Genomic DNA, 19,389 nt, shown 5'->3' with positions numbered 1-19,389 from the left:
TCTTTTCATGAAATGAGACTGCTCTCATGTTTCTGTCTGTGATTTCCTGGATTAAAAACATGGTGTGTCACATGTGCTTGTTCTGGTGGGGATGAGGCACCTGGCAGCCACACGGCAGAGTGCAGCTGTGCTGGCCTTGGGTGGGAGTGGGTACGCGCCTGCCTTGGTCCGTGAGCTGAGCTGCCTGCACAGCAGCTGGTGGATACCTGAGGGCAGGGTTACAGGCACAACTGGCATAGCAGCAAGGGAGAGAAGGACTGAGGAGCAGAGAAGCAGTCAAAATGTAAACTTTCCAGAAGAAGAAAGGCTTTAACTCTGATCCTTTCCATCACAGGATAACTGTGGAAAACCTGTTCTTCTCCTCTGCTTTTCTTCCCTTTGACTTACAGCCTTTGATCCCTTGGAGAAAAAGTACAGGGAATTAGCTGAAATGATTCAGTGTTGCTGTAGCTGTTAACAGTCCAGTTTTCTTTTAGGAAGTAAGATAAACCCAAAGAAGAAAGTTAAGAGAATTAAATACAGAAAAGACAGTTGTAATTTCTGCTGGTGATTCCCTGATTTTGTCTACTTCTTTTGCTAGAGAACTGCGACCACAACACAAAGCTGCTTGGCCCCTCTGCGACCTAGGAATCTTCCACTGGCACAGGCTACCAAAAGCCAGCTACTTTCCTGTTTATAGGTTCTTGGTTTATTAGCCTGAAGGCAAAAAAAGTAATATGAAACCCAATAAGGTCAGGGAGGACCACATAAAAGGTTGAATGCAGAAATGTTTGATCATAAAATTAAAAGCTGTATTATAATGCCTACATGCAATAGGGGCTGTCAAAATTAAGATTGCTTGTGCAAGGTTAATTAGTCTTTTGCAACACTGTCCGTGCTTAACTTTGCGGCATTACTCACGTATCTTTAGTGTAGTTTGTAGAAGTGACCATAAATGGTTCCTAAGGTCAACAGGCAGACAGACCCTATCTGCATGCTTAAAGTGTTCCTTAAGAGTTTACCATACTCCATGTCTAGAAGTTTAAATACAGACTTGAACTTAAGCTTGAGCTAAAGGTTATTACTCAATATATGGTATGTGACTGACTACACTGAAAATGAAGAAAGGAAAACTTGGTAGCAGCCATCAAAGTAACCAAAGCTGCACGGGGGAGGGGAGTGAGATGGGCTTGATAGTACCTGAGACCTGTCCTGTAATGACAGAAAGAATTTAAGTGTTGGCTCTCTGGCTGTTAAATTAAATGTATCTTGTGCTTTTGTCTCCTTCAAGTTAGTCTTCAGTGGTAACTTGCATCAATCTCAGAATTGTGAGGATAGGTCTGATCCCATGCAGTAGTCCTTGATAGGGGCCAAGGGAGCTCACCTTTGGTACTGTGGCACAGACCCTCTGCAGAACACCTTATGGGGTCTTGATGGTTCTCCTGACCTGAGGAGAGGGACTACTGCCTGTTGGTAGGAATAGCTTCCAAGAGATGACTGTGCCTGAAATCCACAACAGCTGTGGGAAGACCCAGAGGTGACGATACAGAAGCTGGCTCTACACATCTGTGGAGAAACTCCCAATTTTTGTACAGGAATCATTTTGTCAGGAGTTTGACCTAGTGTGTGTTGTTTTGTAATTGTACTTTGATAGTGAATTAATGCTCTGCTGCACTGGGGATGTCTTTGAGGCTCACTGGAATATAATCTAGCTCTGCTGCTTACAGGAAACCAAGGAGGGCTCTGCTTTTTTTTTCAGGTTGTGTTAATCTCTTTGATATAATAAATGATGGCACAGTAGTTGCACAGTTAACTGTGGCTTTTTGCTTTGGCATGACCCCACTAATTACACTGTATAGAAAAGATGGATTAAGTGTCTTGGGAGAGCATTTTATAGCAGCTGACATTTAGATGGCTGGAGGATGTTGAAGGTGACACTGGAAACGACACACCAAAACCCTGCTGATGTGCCCAGGAAGCTGAGGAGACACTGGTAGCTGGGTGGAATTTGGTGAAGGCACCCGAGGGACCCTTTCTCACCTTGTTTGTGGAGCTGAACATTGCCAGAGGTGGAGGCAGATGTGGGTCCCTCCACACAGAGCAGCATGGAGATCTCATTGCCCACTCCCTCCCCGACCCCATGCAGTCCTTACTGCTCTGCTTGAATTCAAAGGTGTCCATTGTTGTCTGACAAAGCTTTCCAGTTCTACTCATTGCAGCTGTTCCTGCTCCTCCTGCTTTCCAGGTTTTGATTTGTAGCAGGTATCAGCAGCATTGACTTCTGGTAGGCAGATGGAAAAATACATACCTTATCAAGTAAACACTGAGAGTTGTGGGCCACAGCCTGTGTGAATTTCACTGTTGCAAGCAAATGGTTGGACATGCAATGCAGGGTAAAAATAATGCTCAAAATCAGCATTTTGGAGCTAAGTATTACAGGTGTTTTGGGTCTTTTCTGGTTTTGGTTTTTTTTGGTTTGTTGGTTGCCCTCTTTTGTTTCATTGGGTTTATTTGCTAGTCCAAGGAGTTACATGCTTTGCTTACCTTTAAATGTAAACTTGTAATGTTTGCTTCCTAAAACCCCACACAACACAAGATACAAGGTGACATCATGGACAAGCATGAGGTTCCTTACAAATAAGTCTAAATTTTACCTGCAGCTGTTATTTCTATTTGAATTTGCAGGCACCCATTTCCCTTCTTGTGAAGGTTTCTTTGCACCTGTTTTAAAATGCATTTGTCTCTTTTAGATTTGGTTCTTTTCTGTTGTTGTGGCTTGTTTGTTAGTTTTTCTTCTCATGCTGGAAGAATCCCTCTTTTCTGTTGCTGGGAGTTGTGCTACAGGCCAGTGACATGTGGGCCATAACCCTATGGACTCCTCTGGCCATGCCACATGACATGACAGCCTGGGTATCCTGTGAACCAGTCTTCTCTGATAGTGGCTTTCTTCTGTTGATGTTTCGTATTTGTGGATTTGATTAAAATTCTTGGTGTTGTGAATGTACAGCGAGACTTTATCTTGGGTAATGAATGCTGTGGTGTTGTGTGGGTGTTATTTAGTATTTAGGTATTGCATTTACTTGTGACAGCAATAATAACACTTTCACATTAACTATCTTCTGAAATCTAATTTCATGATGTCAGAAAGTTACTACTTTCATCTCACCAATATAACCCAAGTCCCTACCCCAGCATAAATCAAAAGGTTGCTGGAAAAATGCAGTCTCTTGGTTTTTTAGTAGGTGAATAGGAACGAAATTATGAGCCTTTAAACTAAATAATAATTTTTTCCTTGTAGCCTGAGATCTGTTCAATCAATAATCTTTCTGCTAACTCTGGGGAGAATTTTAGTTGCCTCCATAAAATGTTTTAATTATTTAAAATCATAAAATACAAGTAGGCACAATTTGCTTGGAACTCATTAGGGAAATATATGAATAAAAAGAAAAGATAATGTTTGCTTCTGCATTAATTTAAAGCAGTCTCTAAAATACGAAATCTAATCCTGGAAAGCAGTGACTTATCAGCAATGTTTATTTTTCTTATAATAGGAGTAAATATTAAAGCAGCTAGTTATGTGTTTATCCCTACAGTATTGCACTAAGCCAAAAAGGAAGATAAATAACTTGTCTGAAATCCTACATTAATTTCCCTCTTTTGCAGGTTTTATGTTTGTTCATTTCCTTTTTCAAAACATTGCTTTTAAAATTATTATAAAACAGGTGACTTGGAAAGCATGAGTAGCTGCAAATGCATGAGACCAATTTTGTGTGATTAGAATTATGCAGAGGTAATGCTTTATACTCGTGCAGAGCCTTTTCATCTAGCGTAAATCACTGGCACAACATGCAGCAGCAAAGAAATGCCACAGCCCTGGAAAAGGGCTTGGCAGACCAGAGAGCAGAGCAACTGATGAGTTAGGAAACGAAGTAATTTCTTTAAGCTTCTCTGAAGAAACTTCAGTGCTCAGTGTGGCAGGAAGCGCTCATTCGCAGCTCTTAGTTTGCAAAGAGGGAAGAATCAGCTTTGTCATTCCCTTGCTCAGTATTTGTTTGGGATGTCATCAGCAATCCCTTCCCAAAAGACCCTTCTTGTTTTATTTGTGACTTTCCACATTTTCATTCCGGGAAGGCCATGATAGTGCTGCCTCTCCTGTAGAAATGGAATGAGCAATAAAATCAAACATGCTGCAAATCACTCAGAGATGGGCCAGATCTTTTGTACAGGGGGAGCTTTAGGTTATTTGACTGTGTTCATCTGGCTGTTGTTTGGAAGAAGGGATGGAGCTGCTCAGCATGGTCACATTCCTTAAGGTAGTGTAATGGTGGTGCCACAATGGAGGAGACCTGTGCACTTTCAGTAGATGGGATGGGTAAAACCAAACTGTATTAATCTCAGGGTGTTGTGGTTTAACCCCAGCTGGCAACTAAGCCCCACACAGCTGCTCCCTCACTACCTCTAGTGCAATGGGGGAGAGAACTGGAAGGGTAAAAATGAGAAAACTTGTTAGCTGAGATAAAGACAATTTAATCAAAGCAGAAGCTGTAAACACAAGGAATTCATTTACCACTTCCCATCTGCAGGCAGGAAAGCCATCCCCAGGAAAGCAGGGCTCCATCACACATAACTTGGGAAGACAAACACCATCACTCTGAATGTCTCCCTTTCCTCCTTCTTCCCCCCATTTTATATGCTGAGCATGTTGCCATATGGTATCCCTTCAGTCAGTTTGGGTCAGCTGGCCTGGCTCTGTCTCCTCCCAATTTTTCATGCAACCCCAGCCTGTTCCTTGGTATGGTGGAGTGAGGGGAACATCAACACTATTTCCAGCAGAAATCCAAAACATAGCCCTGTACTAGATGCTATGAAAAAAATTAACTCTACCCCAGCCCAACCCAGAACACAGGGAGAAAAGTCTCTTAAAACAGTACTGATCTCTTCTCTTAGCTCTTTTATTCCCATTGTGACCATTTAGAATTGATTTCTTCAAGTCATAAAGAGAATGTAAGCAGGGATGCAGCCAACTGTGTGCTACTACATCATCAAAAAGGAGCCACGTACGGCACTTTCTGCTGTTGCCACTCCAATATCAAGATCGCAGTACTTGAGATATGGCATATCTCTCAGATCTGAGCTGCAAGGTTTCTGGGAACTGCTCATGCCTCAAAGGAAGGAGTTTGGATGAAGTTTATATTCATGTTCCTTTCCCTGTATCCTAAGGGCTTTGTCACAAAAAGTTGGCTAATTGTCTTCCATGAGCAGCAATTTGCAGAAAGTGCTGTCTGTGTGTAACATGACTGAATTCAGATAGATTAAAAACAACTTGAGTTTGTTAAAAGCAGTGATGGCAGTGTCAGTGGTTCAACAAGCGCCTGTAAGTTATACTATACTCAGTAGCCCAGTTTTTCTTTAGGCCACTACTTTCTTTAGTAACATGAGAGACTGAGGATACTCCCTGCTTTGTCCTCCAATGTCCCAGCAGGATTAAAAGCTGCAGTATTGAAAATGCAGAGCCTTAAGCACCTGAGCCTTGAGCCCTGTGTCTACGCTTGGACAATTAGCTGTTTTTTTTGGGGCAGCCTTCTCTCTAGATTTCCGAGCATCCAGTCTCAGTCCTGCTCTTTTAATGAGCTAGTAGAGATGCAAAGTCTACTCTTAAACTTCGGTTCCCTTCCTTGTCACCCGCATAAATATACCATACCATTTTGAATGTGACACCTTTGGAGCAGGGATTGAGATACTCAACCAGCAGTTAGGATTGTATGCTTTAATTCTCATGGTGGCTACTGGGAGTTACCACATAAGGGGGAATTCTTTTTTCTTTGTTGTTGTTTTTGTTATTGTCATTGCTTTTTGTTTAATGAACCATACTTCAGCCCCATTTGCTTCTGAGCAAGTCCCAACTGTACATTTGTCACCTGTGCTGGCCCCTCTGGGGTCATCCCTTGCAAGTAGAAGAGATGTCGGTGTTGCAGGAACGGCTGGGTGTGAGGGTTTGGGCAAGAGCTGTGCCCCTGGGTCAGCTCCTCTCCAGGGGCAGAAAATCCTGAGCCTTTATAGTGCAAGCAGTAGCTCAGGCAGGTGTATTACCTGAGAGGGGTGAGCAGACCCATGAGCTTCCATTCATGGTATCTTCATTAGAGAGAGACAAAGACTTGCCTTGCATTATTGGGTGGTCCATTCTCATCAGCAAATGGAAGCCTAAATTCCCATTGCCCCCACAAATTCCCCATAGCTGATTCACCACTTGAATTAAACCATAATTATATATTATCAGCAGTCACTTCATAGTAAGGTTGAAGGATTAAATGCAGTTAGCAGTGATGAATTCCAGATGTGCAGGACAGAAGCCTGAAGAGAAGGCCAGTTTCTGAGTAACTACAAGATAGTGTAATGTATTCTAAATATTTGATTCAATTAAGCTCCCTTCTGCTCTTTGTTTCAGCTTACAGATGGTTCATCAATCTATAGTTTAGGGACACATTGCTATTCTTTCTAATGGTAATTAGGTGATCAGGATGGAGACAGATTTGATGAAATACTCACATTATGATCTGCATATTTAAAATGGAAGAGTCCAAAGCAGAGGCAAAATGCTAGCTGGCTGCTGCACATGGCTTCAGCCTCAGGCACTTGAAAAGTCGTCCTCTAGCACAGGTAATGGGGACTTTGCTAGTTCCCACCACAGAAGGAATAGGAGTTTTTGAATTCATCAACTGTGAGTGCTTGTATCTGGTTTGGAATGTTGCTAAACTCTTATTTAACAATTTCTTGCAAAAATACTCATGATGCTTGCCCCTTTTTGGCTCAGCTTCACTGAGAGGGTTCTTGCAACTTGGAAAAATAGTAAAACAGTTGTGGAGTCTGTGATTGATCTTCCCATGACTTCTCCATGTTTGTGAAAGGCCATCATGGTACTTTTAGGGCAGGGTATGTATTGTTAAGAGCTTGTAGCTTGCTCATTATTATCAGCCTATAGCCTCTGAAAGCAGGAATATTTGAGAGGATGCCCCTGCTTTTAAAGTGTTCCATTTTGTGTTTTTAACCCTTAGGATTCTTTTGTTATCTATTGACAAAGTAAAATTGTAAACTAGAACATGGCCAAAAGCTCTGCATGCAAATGTATAATGATTCTGCACACTCCTTTAGCTGAGAGCTGTTATAACCACTAAGAATTTAATAAGGTGTTATTTCTTTTATGCAGAGAAGAAATTTGAGGAGCGCAGAGGTTTGAAGCTCTGAAGGTAAATCTGTACTCAGAAAAAGAAACTGGGCAAACTTTATGCCCTATTTAAATTCTCATTTAAGGGCCACAAGCACCCTGTCCTGGCCTTCTCCCAGACATGGATTTTGCAGTCAGTCCTCAATTCAGCAAAGTACTTAAGCACATCCTGATATGCTTTGCTGAATCAGGGTTTTAAGTGGAAGTGACAGAAATAGAATTGAGATCTCCTCAGTCGTAACCCCACTCTGAAACCATCAGGCAATGCTTCCTTTCTCCATTGCTCTCCACTGCAGTATACTATAGCAAGTGTCTGAGACAGGCAAGACCCAGAGGCTCTGAACCTCTGCCCCTTACTAGAACTCAAGCTACCCAGCTGAAATTTCAAAAATATGAGCCAAGTAGACAGTTTTAACAATTCTGAGACTTGAAATCTTTGTCCCCCAGTGCCTTGAGTCATTCAAGTGCATTACTTAAGCAAATGAAAGGAGGATCCTCTTAGCTCTGATAGACTTTCCCTTCAGGAGGTCAACAAATCTGAAGATCTCTTTCCTCTATACGTATGATACCCTTTCAGTGTTATCAGTCCCCCAAAACAGTTACCAGTGAAGCTTTTGTCTGTAAAATCCTACTTTCAGTTCCTTATTTAATAAATTTTTATCTGTAATAAAGAATTGCAGGCTGAAATTTTGTTACATACTGCCCAGGGAAGGGAATCTCTGCTTGCAGTAACGATTTGAATAGCCAGTTAACAACTCTTTTGCATCCTCATACAATCATAATCCTTCTGTAGGCTTGCCACCAATATTCTGTGCTTGAAACTTTCTACGAAACAAGCAACTAGCAAGCTGCTTCTTTGGGGGACAAGTGGGAGGGAGACAGGAAAGAGGGAGAATTGTTTTGGTTTGCTTCTTGCCCATTTGCTCTTCCTCATTCTGACTTAAAAAAATCTACCCGCACTGTTACCTAGGTTAAAGAAATCCAGTCCTTGTGCACAAAGGTTTTAGAGAATACAATTACAGTATTGCGAATACTGTTAATCCTCTGGTAAGGTTTTAAAAAGCGCTTTTTTTTTCAGATTTTTTTTGAGGCTTGTTATGTAGTACCCTTCAAAGATAAGGAATGACTTAAAATATTTTTAGTCTGAGAAGGCTAGCAATCTCCTTGATGTAATTTCATTAAAAATCCATTTTTCTATTATGGCTATAAACATTAGTAAACTCCACTTCTTTTCCTTTTGATGGTACTGACTGATTATTCCACTGGTCAAGAGGCTCTTCTAGGATAGAAAATTACTTTGTTGTATTGAGTCACTTGGACAATCTATAGAGGGGGAATTTTTCAACCACTGTCTTACAAGGACAATTTCACATAAGTTTATTTCCTTTATTACAATTAAAGTAAGAAACCATGGTAGATCTCATAATAAATCTCATCTCTACTTAGCTGCCCTTATCATCCTGCTGCTTCTAAAGTCTTTTTTTCCAGGCTATGCTATCCAGTGGAGATATAGATTAAATCACTATTTTTGATAACTGTTCCACCTGCATTTTTCCTGATGATTTGATGCTGCTTGCTATTTCCCATCTGCTGGGCTTCCTCGAGTTACAACTTGAATGCTAATGTGACTCCATCCCCTATTGGGAGCATGCTGATATTGATGCGTGCATCTCTGAGAAGCTTCTCATTGAGGCGGTGGATGCTCTGCGCTGCCAAGTCATCCTTCCTTGGTTTTAACACCTTTCCATTCCAAAAGACCTATTGAAAAAAGAAATATGCACCTCATTTGTTCCAATACAGTCCTTGGACCACAAAGGAAGCTTTGGAAAAGTTCCTGCATATTTTTTTAGAAATTAATATTGTTTGTTGTGTTTCAGACATCAAATGGTCTCTGACATGGAACTCTTGTAAGTAAGTGGGACTGAGAGTCCACAGAACTTGCTAATGGTATTTCTACTGTAGATCGGAAGCCCAAATAAAAAAAGATGTCTTTAAACGTAGGTTTTTTAAGAGCCCCTATTCAGCTGCCACTATAACCTCAAAGGTGCCTGAAGTTTAACATAATTTGTTTCTTGTAAAAGTAATTAATTGATAACTTATTAATAGTTACTGATTACAAGTGCTACTTTTGATCTTGTCTAAGTACTGTACATAGTATAAATGCACTACAAGACAAACCAGAATAATACAGAGCATTCTCTGTAATGAATTACAAAAACATTTCTATGTTTCTGTTATCACACACCGTTTGTGTACTAACATAATTTTAATACATCACTTCTTGCTTCTAGAGGGTTTTATTCCTTGCTTATATTAGTGTTTTATGTAGCTTACTTAAGGAGTTTATGTTCAATTTTCTTTTCCTTTGTGTTACATGGAACAAACATGTCACAATTGGCAACGCAATTGCAGGTCAGAAATCACATTACTAGAATTCCACTTTTCAGACTTCTTTTTCTTTTCCCACAGCCAGAAGCAGTAACTGCATGTGCATTACCATCAGAACTGCAGTACTTACATTATCGATAGCTATTATTCCCCCTTTCTTTATGAGGCGCAAGCATTTTTCATAGTACTCATTGTAGCTTTCTTTATCCGCATCAATGAAAGCAAAGTCAAAGGTTTCTGCTTCTCCACTGGCCAACAGTTCATCTAGATGAGCAACAAAGTGAGTCATTACACCCTGGTTAGTGCTGTAATCCATTTGTGTCCAAGTTCTTATTTAATGTTTTCTGCTGCCTTGACCAGGCAGCCTATTCCTCCACAGGTAATTACTAGAAAAGCTTATCCCACAGAAACCAATCTAGACATTATGTATGCCATAAAACACACAGTTACTGAGTTCTGCGTGCTTAGGACTTTGTGGAGTAGCTCCAAACCTGAAGGATACAGCTGGGACTGCTGAAAGGTAGAGTAAAAACAAGTCAAGCACTTTGAAACTGGACGTACTCTATACCTCCAGCTTTTTTTGAGCTGACAACTGTTTTCTTGAGTGGATTAGAATTTTTCTCACATTTATGTACAGGTTCTAAATGCTAATCTCTCCTTGCAGATCAAGTGCCATGACTTAGGTCATGAACAAATCCTGTCAGAGATATTTATCACAGCAAAAAATTGCTATAAGTAGTTCCTCTCTGGGTCAAGGCAAGTAGAATTCAGTTATAAGTTCTCCTGAACAGACTTCTTGACTGAGAATTCCAAATTGCCAGTTGCAGAGGACCTTTTTGTCTGAAGCAATGCCTGGACAAAGCAGTTGATAGACTTCAAGGAGTGTGCATACCAGCAAACTGGTTATATTTGTCTCTTTAGAAAGGACGGATTTGAAAGTAATACAAGGTTATCAATGGATCTGTGGATCCATCAAACACCTTTGTTGGAAACCTTCCGCATCCAACAATCCTAGAAAATTTCTTGCATTTTCAGAACCTTTATTAGTATTTCCTCTGCCCCACATTTTCTCTTTCCTTGAATGAGAAAAGTAATTGCCTTACTTATGGCCTTGCATGCTTTTGGCACATCCTAAATTTGAACTTCTCTGAACACAATTCAGCCTAAGTTGTGTATCGGCTTCTGAACTTTTTCCTGCACCTCAGCCCTTTCAGGAAACTCTTCCTCTCTTAACAAAGGAATACTTGCTTAGAATGGACAATGGATAAGAGAAATTTGGCTTTGTCTAATTAATCTGTTTTAATCAGCTTTCCCAGAAGCAGCTGACAATAGTACTCCATAGATTAAACCAAGTGATGGACAGGGCAGGTGAGTGACCAGTACAGCCCACTACATAGGACAAGCATTTTCTTCCTCTGTTAGTAGGTAGCAAAACTGTGAACTCTTAAGGATTTTTACTTTTTAATATCAGAGAAGCTGCCTCCCTGTTAGCAAAAAGGGTCACGTTCACAACCATATTTGGTTTTAAATTTCATTACTATTGTGTCCCCCTTCTATTTCTAGGCAAGAGTAAACGATCTGTTATTTTGGGTTACTTACCAAGCGTTTGAATTGCTGGCTTAATCCGCAGATCAATTTTATGCTCTACTCCTGCCTAAGATGAAAAAGAACAGAGAATTGATAAAAGTGGTCAAGAAATAACCTGTTAGTAGGCTGTATTCAGGGAGTGACTTGTGTTCAGATAGTTTTCCTATTATTTTTAGGTTCCAAACACCACTTACTCTTCCCAAACTGAACTCTATCAGCCTCCTTTCACGATAAGAATACTTCTGTGTGAATGTGCAAGTCTAAAACACCGAAATCTCTTCACATATAAAGGCAGCTGTCCCCAATGTGTAACAGGAGATGCTGCTTACCTCCTTCCACAGTGGCCTTCCAATTTTGGCATAGTCCTCATTTATATCACAGGCAATAACTCGGCCATTATCTGGCAGGACAAGTGCCATATTCAAGGCATTATAACCTGTGAAAACACCTAGGAAAATCATAAGAGACATCAACACCTACTGTATTGTAGAAAAAGAACTACAGGGCTCTCTTCAGGAATAAAATCTCTGAAAGAATCAAGGATGGCAATTTGTTAATAGACAGTAATGATTTTTCTTTCCATTTTAATGTAATAGTGGCTTGGGAGGAATTTTTACTTTTTTTTTTTTTTTTTAAATCAATCTTTTAGCAAACTCCAATGTTAGCTTTTTCCAAAAGTCTTATGGACAGACAAGGCAGAGTCTCATCTTGCATGTGTAACCCAGAGAGACTGGGTGAGCAGCAAAATACCAGGGAATTTTAATGCCAGGCCAAGAATGAAGATGGTGGGAACCCATAACTGGCGTCTCAGCATCAGTCTATCTTTTACGACATCCTGGTACCATAGGTGCATCAAGCAAAGTGGATTTGGTACAGGGCCTGTGCATCAAAATATTTTCTTCTAGCAAGAAACTGATACAGGAAGGACAGAAGACACCCTGTCCTGCAACTGCTGAAGACTCAGATCTGTTGATCTCAGTTTTTCAGATTGCCTCGGAACTGATGAGCCATCCATGCTGATGCCAGAACTACTCAATGCACAGTTAGACAAAGTGGCAACCAAGTGCAAATCAGAAAATCCTTTTCATGCTGTAGTTTCCCCACCTGTTTGCTGACAGGTATGCAGTACCTTACAGTATTTGGATATCTTATGTTAAACATGGCTGTATTTTGAGAAGAATAGTCAAGAGTTTTATTTTACCACAAAGTGACACTCTTACCTATTTCAATAACTTTCTTGGCTTTAATGAGCTTGACCAAATTTGCCATAAGCTGAGCCTGCTCGCAGGACACCATCATTCTGCCCCAGGGATGTTCAGCAGTAAGCTAGAAAGGGCAAAAAAAACCTCACATCACATGAAACAAAACCCAAATCTACCAAACCAATATCCAAAATAAAAAAACCCAGTGAAACTCCAGGAAAAACAGGTATCTCTGCCTTCTCATTTCAGATGGCTTCATGCTCCGTCTATGAGCCAGAAATTGATTTGAATTTAACTGTAAGTAAGGAGGATATTGTGTGTGCCATAAGCAGTGGATATTCAAGGCAGTAATATGCTCTGAAGTTACCATGGCTGTGGCAAACTCAGCAACATTTGTAACTAATGAAGAATCTTAGAGGAACCTTGACTGTGAAAGTCCTTTATTTCTGTGAATTTACGCAAACACGTGCACTTCCTTCAAGACATGTTGAATGCTTTAATGAACTGCTGGGTTAATGTCTGCCAAAGGTCAGACCAGGTAGTTCTGGCTACACAATGCAAACCTGGAGAAGCTGTGCCTGTACCAGGGTGGAAACACTCTTGGTGCTGAGGAATGGGCAATGGGAGAAGCAGAGCTGTGCCATAACAGTTGAAGGGAAAGTATGTCCTCCTGTTTCCTTTCTTCTGCTAGAGATCATTCCAACCAACCTGTTCCAGCAGTTAGCATTTAATTTTACACAGGCACAGTCTGTCTCACCTGAAATGACTCAAACCTAAGCCAGGATGTCTGGTCTCATCTCTGGCACTGGAGCCTGATGAAGGACATCATCTCTCTGAGCTACAGGCTCCTCATACGCCAAACAAAATGAACAGAAGTCATCTGCTCAAGTCCAAATCAAGAGCAGCCCAAACACATGGCCTTGGGAGCCGAGGATAGAAAGACATGTCTAAAATGTATGCCAATACTACTAAATAGTCATGTAGGTAGCCCTGAACATTGAAGAGTCTGGGTAATACCAGTTAAAAAAAAAACCCCAGTGTGTACGCAAATAAGACAGAGGAAGGAAATGTGACCAGGCTCCCAGCAGTTCAGGATGAGGTGTGGGTGATACTGACCAGACGCAGCTTCTTTAGAATTGGATGTTCCCGCAAAGAGTGATCCAGTATGTATTGCCGGAGAGGACTGCTTTTCCCAATCATCCCACTCGTGGATGATTTGGGTGTCCCAAAAACTAAAGAAGGGTATCTTTTACCTACAAAAAAAAAAGTAATAATAACTTTTATACTTTTCAGTTATTGCTGTTTTAAATGAAGCAAGGATTGAAGTATTACTAAAGGTTAAATGTCCTTTGCTCTAAAATAGCTGTGAAAATGGAAAAACGTAACATAACTGGACAACCACGTAGACTATCTTTTTTTTCCCTCCTCCTCCTTATCAGCCTCTTAAGATGTCCAGCCCAGGCCTCCAAAGCCTAAAAGGGAAAGACTTCAGTACTGTGTTCAGTGGTCACTGTGATGGTTACAAACTGCGATAATCTAACAGGAGAAGTAACCCCATCAAAATTCAAAGGGCAAGTTTAAAGAGAGAAACATGAATGAGGGAGCACAATTTTCTTACTCTGGGGCCCTTGTTTTGCAGATGAATAAAGGCTGCCGGGTTTTACGCCCATCAGCTGATGCGTCTTCTCAAACCCTGTGCTCTCCTCATGACACTGTCCTGCCCTCCAGCCAGGGGAGATCAATGGCTTGATTAGCATGAAACCAGTATGCAAACAAAGCAGATGCTGAAAGTTGAAGGATTAGTACAGATCTACTCAAATACAGAACTGACTACAGCTTTGATGCCCGATGTTTCTTTTACCACATGGATCAAATATTTTAAAGAAATCACAACAACTTCATTTCCACATCTGGTAGTTGTTTGTTACAACAGAATACTTTTATTTTGAGGGGTTTATTTTCTGTTAATGGTTCTATTTTACAGACGATCACGCCGAGATGTAGAGTATTTCAACAACTTGCCTGGAGTCGAAGGATAAGCAAGCAAGTGCCCGCGTTACAAACCCAACACCAGTCTCCTTCCCCTCCTGGATCGTGGGCTCGTTGTTTCGCTGCCCCCCGGGGAATGAAAGTGAAACTGCTACCAGAAGACAATGCTGTGCGCAAGGACCGCACCCCGGCCTTCCCGGGCCGGCCCAACAAATGCAGGCAGGGGCCGGACGGGGGAGCATGTCCTCGCCTTCGCTGGGACCTTGGCCCGGCCCCATACTGCGGTAGCTGGATTACAGGGAGCGGCTTGGGCTCTAAGAGCATCAGTGTATTTACTGCCGCAGCTCAGCGAAATAAATCCCTGCCCGCAGGGCAGCCCCAAGGGGTCTGCTCCCTCGATGGCCGTCGGGCTGCACCCGCGGCGGCGACTCCTGCCCACCCTGGGAGGGACCTGCCCGGGCGCTGCGGTTCCCGTCCTGTCCCCGGTGTGTTGCTGCCTGTTCCGAGCTTCCCCTCCCCCCTCCCAAAGACAGGCAACACCGGTGGGGACACGAGGAGGGCGCAGCCTTCACGTCTCCGTGCGTGTGGCGGGTGTTGGGGGGCGCCGCTTACCTGCAAGCATACCCGTAGCAAAGGCGACCCCCAGCATCGCCGTCCCGACGGCCACTTCTTTGGGCACGCTGGGAAGCGGCATTTTGGAGTCGGGACCGAGCGGAGCGGCGCGGCCTGGCCCGGTCACACACGGAGCGGTGCGGGGCGGTGCGGTCCGCCCCGGGAGGGCGGGGCAGCGCTGCCCGTGGGTGGTGGCGCGGCGGTGCTTGGGTTGGTCTTGGTGTTTCCTCTGCTCCCCGTGCCCCGGCGTGCCCGATGCTGGGCTCTGCCCGATGCTGGGCTCTGCCCGATGCTGGGGTGGCGAGAGGGTGGGTCACCCGCGGGAGGTGCGTGCCTTCCTCTCGGTGACATACTCGGTTGTGGTGTGTAAAATGACAAAAACAGCACCTGGGATTTATGTCACTGTCTCTTCTCAGAGGCTGGTTCTGGTACAGTTTCACGGCAGCCTTCGTTTTAAAACACGTCCAAGTGTCGTGTGAGCTGGTAATAGGCTCTGAAGGAAGAGCTTTTCACAGAAATACGCTCGTAAGCGGCATGGTACTCCAACAAGCCCAAGAAGTGAGCTCTCTCCTACCTCTAGAACAAATGTTTCTTTGCAGCTGAGGTGTGAGCCTCAGCTTTACTTGTCAAAAAGCATGTAAGATTTTTGGAATTTCTGTCCTGTGACCTGTGGGTTTCCAGGTGAAGGGGGTCAAGGAAGATTCTCCAAGAGAGGGGGAATGGGGCCTGGTTTCCACTACTGCTGTTTCAGCCCCCTCTGCAGCACCTTCCAGGTGAGGTGGAGCAGTGCTCTTGCCACTCCTTAACAGCCTTGTTGAGGGATCTCCTCCCTGGCCGGATCTGTTGCTGAGGGAGTTGGTTTATAAGTCAACAGTGATTGTGTAATCTTTTTATGTTAGCCTAAAACCAACTTCTTCATGCTTCTGTGAAAGGACACTGCAGTGCCTTTTGGATATGGGCTGGGGATTTGGTTTTCATTTTGTGAAGTATTGGAAATATCTGGATTTTAGAAAACACAAGCAAAATGTGGAGATCTATCATTTGTCACTCTATGGGAGATGAAATTAGTGACATTGCACACAGATGAGGAATACATAGGAATGGCTTGAGTTGCAACTTGGCCTCCACAGATGTAGGATGAAAGCAGGTAAAAATTCCCTTTTGGCACATAGCCCATCTCTAGAAAGCCAGATGAATTGTGTGTTGGTAGGTTTGGATAAAAACATGTCAACTATTTCCCTATGCTAGCAAAATGAATGTCAGGGGAGTTAGAAGAAAAAGATTCTTTTTTGAGTACATCTTAAGTGTCGGATTAAATATATTCACAGGGTATTTATGGGAAATACGTTTGCCTATCACTGCATTTTTAGTGTGTGTTAGAGCTTATTTACAAAGACTTGAGCCCAGAGCTCTTGTATTTCCTTTGCAGCAACTGATCGTGCCACTCACTAGGGAGTTTGCTGTGATTTCTGATTTGCAGACCAAAGTAAGATATATGATCTGTCTTGGCAGATAAAATAACTTTCAGTTCACTTCTAAAATTTATTTGATTTTGAAAGCTGTGAGTGTTGTTGGTTTCTTGGTGGCTTTTTTCCATTCAGTATCTCGTCACTTTCTCTGTGTATATTTTGCTTTTGTAAATGAGAGCATTTCATCCCGTCTTTCAGAAGATGAGTAACCAGGATGCGCTGGAACGTGTCAGTTTTAGGCCAAACAACTGTAGGAGGCAACAACTCTTCCAGCGGCCATAAATCAGATTTGTGACGATGCGGCTCCATCTAGTGATTCTTCTCTACAACTGCAGCACAAGGGAGAGGAACTGCGGGTTACTGTGTTCAATGAAACGCACGAAGTGTGCAAGCTTCCAGTGTTGTGTTGACCTCTCGATTCAACGAGATGCCCCATTTGGGCATCTCTGGGAACGTCATATTTCTGAAAGCTTCGAGAGAATTGGTGAGCTGAATTGCTAACATACTGAAATGTGTTTCTGAAATTCCTCCCACACCCAAGCTGTTAATCAGTAATAGCTTACTTTGCTGGCAGAGTCAGGTGTTCTACTGTATCTCTGTACTGGACAACATGTTGTTTCCTTTAGATAAGGAATTTGATTTTCAGATACCTAAGATATGATAAAATACTTTTATAGGGGGGTCAAAAGAGTTGAAATCTTCTAGCCGGATAGAATGGAGCCATCAGCTTTTCTTTGAGCCATTTCTGTTTTCAGTTTACATAACTCTGTGATATATACTGAACAGGAAACTTTGATTAACAGATTTATTAGATGTATGCTTGCAGTGTGCTGTGGCTACCTGAGTATTGAAACATTTTGGTAGATTTCTGCCTACTACTTGTGCTAAGTAAGGTGAAGGCTACCTAGAAATAATAATGGTAATATGGGCTTGGATACAAACCCCACTGCTCCCTATATTTGTAAGGTCAGTCCAGTTGCACAGATTTCATGGGAGATCAGGATTGCTCCTAGTGCTGTAGTCAGTGGCATATTTGCTGTGCCTGAAAGTGCCTTCTCTCTGGAACTTAATTCTTGAAAGGGTAGGAGTGTTTCGGCAGCATATTCAGGCTGGAGCCAGAACATGATAGCATTTGTAAAACATATGGAGTACGACAGACAGGATAGTGGCTGACCTCAGGATGTACAAATCCTCACTTTAGTCATATTGATAATCTATTCGAGGTTTTACAGACGCTGGGTAATTGATATATGCAGTAGCCTGTTCTTCTCCTGGAACCTTCCTTCCAGGAGTGTTTTTCTATGTGACAATGTTGAATGCCATCTACCTCGGTGTCATCTACCTGTGTAGACTTATTGTAGAAATGGGACTGGTAAAGTATTAGCCTACTGATAAGGCTGGTCTCACTTCTGGGTTCCTGCCTTTCATTTGCAAGTATTTTTACATGTGCCTAGTAACTCAGGCACCACTGTAAATTGCCAAATTACTTGCCTTGAGTATAATAAGCTGTTTCCTTTCACTGTCCTCGTAATTTACATTTTTTTCTGTTGGTTTTCTTTTTGTTTCCCTCTTCACTCTTCCATGTGCCAACTACCTGAACTCAGCCTGTTCTGGCGGGCTGTGCCTCCCAGGTGATGTTCTGTGGCCTGCTCCAAGGTGGTGGTAAAGAATAGTATATGAGCATCTTGATTGTCTTGCTGCTGTACTAAAAAGAAGTAAAATCTGTGGGGGTTTCAGCCACTGTCCAGTGTGGACAGCCAGGGTATAGATGTGGACCAGAGTGGTTACAGATGACTCTTTCTGAAATCATACTTGCTCTGTGGTGGAAAATCACTGTGTATCACAGATATCCCAAAAGTAAGTGTGTATAGGCATGTTTGAACAGCACAACTTGTTGAAAATAAGCCCTACACATTTGTTGAAGCTATATTGGCCTATGACATTGGAAAGCATTCCATGGAGTTGCATGTTGTGTCTGCTTCATTCAGGCTGCAATGTTGCTGGTGTGGCTTCAAGCATAATTTAAATGTTGCTTACTTAAATCTTAGTTATCTGCACATTGTTCTCCTCTGTTTACAATGAGGATAGCAGTCCCACAGTCCTCTAAAACACATCAACATTTGTATAAAATGTTGAAAAGCAAGTGTAAGTGCTACATGTATTTAGTTTAGTGAGTAAAGTCAAAAAATGTTTGAAGCTTATGTACAGCTGAAAGAGAAGACAGCCAAGCTTACGATGTGAATGTAAAACCATGGTCATGGACAGGAAGCAAAAGGAATTGGATTGTATTGAGCAGCGTGCTTGGCAGTAGCCTAACTCAAATTTCTTAGAAGAAATCAAAACAAAGTTTTAAGGAGTGATCAGGAGGAAGGAAAATGAAATTTGGAGCTGTTTAAAAGTTTACCTCAGATATGAGTGCAGAATGAGTAAAAGCCCAAATACAAGGAGAACCAAAGAAGAATGCATTTATGCATTCCTAAAGTCAGATTAACTGCTGAAAATGCTAATTGAATTGAAATTCTGGGCAAATGGGATTTGAATGAGATGGGAGCTAGGGAAAAAAGTTGTAGTAAGCAAGGTAATGAGACCTTAGACAAAGCTTTTTAGTTGTGAAGATGAGCATACAACCTTGGAAATATATCAAAATATTTCTGCTTGTTTTTGCATAGCTGAGTGTGAGGGTTTGGAGTGAAATGAAGGTTTATAATGAAGAGTTATGGGTTGAGTGATAGCCAGAATAGTAATTTTTATCTATATTGATGGAGCAAAAAGTTTGGCTGAGGCCGACCTGATCTTAACCATCCTCAGAGAAATGCTTGATACAGATTGGGATTTTAACCTGGTACAAGGAGATAGAAGGGAAGAGGCATACTGGCAATTTGTCTGCACTGACATTGTGGATGAATGCATGCATAGATTGGGCCAGATACTCAGAAAAGAC

At 42.1% G+C, this 19,389-nt stretch overlaps 1 protein-coding gene across 1 annotated transcript; it reads right to left on the bottom strand.

The window, feature by feature from the left end:
- Positions 1 to 7,482: 7,482 nt before the first annotated feature.
- COMTD1 (catechol-O-methyltransferase domain containing 1) lies at positions 7,483 to 15,102 on the bottom strand. Its single transcript, XM_082286620.1, has 7 exons — positions 14,980 to 15,102; positions 13,495 to 13,631; positions 12,397 to 12,502; positions 11,506 to 11,624; positions 11,189 to 11,243; positions 9,720 to 9,853; positions 7,483 to 8,959 (listed from the first exon to the last, which is right to left on the bottom strand). Exons 1-7 carry the CDS (start codon positions 15,059 to 15,061, stop codon positions 8,807 to 8,809), a joined length of 786 nt encoding a protein of 261 aa, XP_082142746.1. The 5' UTR covers positions 15,062 to 15,102; the 3' UTR covers positions 7,483 to 8,806.
- Between the last annotated feature and the right edge of the window lie 4,287 nt (positions 15,103 to 19,389).

Source organism: Coloeus monedula (genome assembly GCF_965178545.1).
Source record: "Coloeus monedula genome assembly, chromosome: 8".
Classification (NCBI taxonomy): Eukaryota; Metazoa; Chordata; class Aves; order Passeriformes; family Corvidae; genus Coloeus; species Coloeus monedula.
The sequence above is the reverse complement of the archived record's forward strand: the minus strand, read 5'-3'. Positions and strand labels throughout refer to the sequence as shown.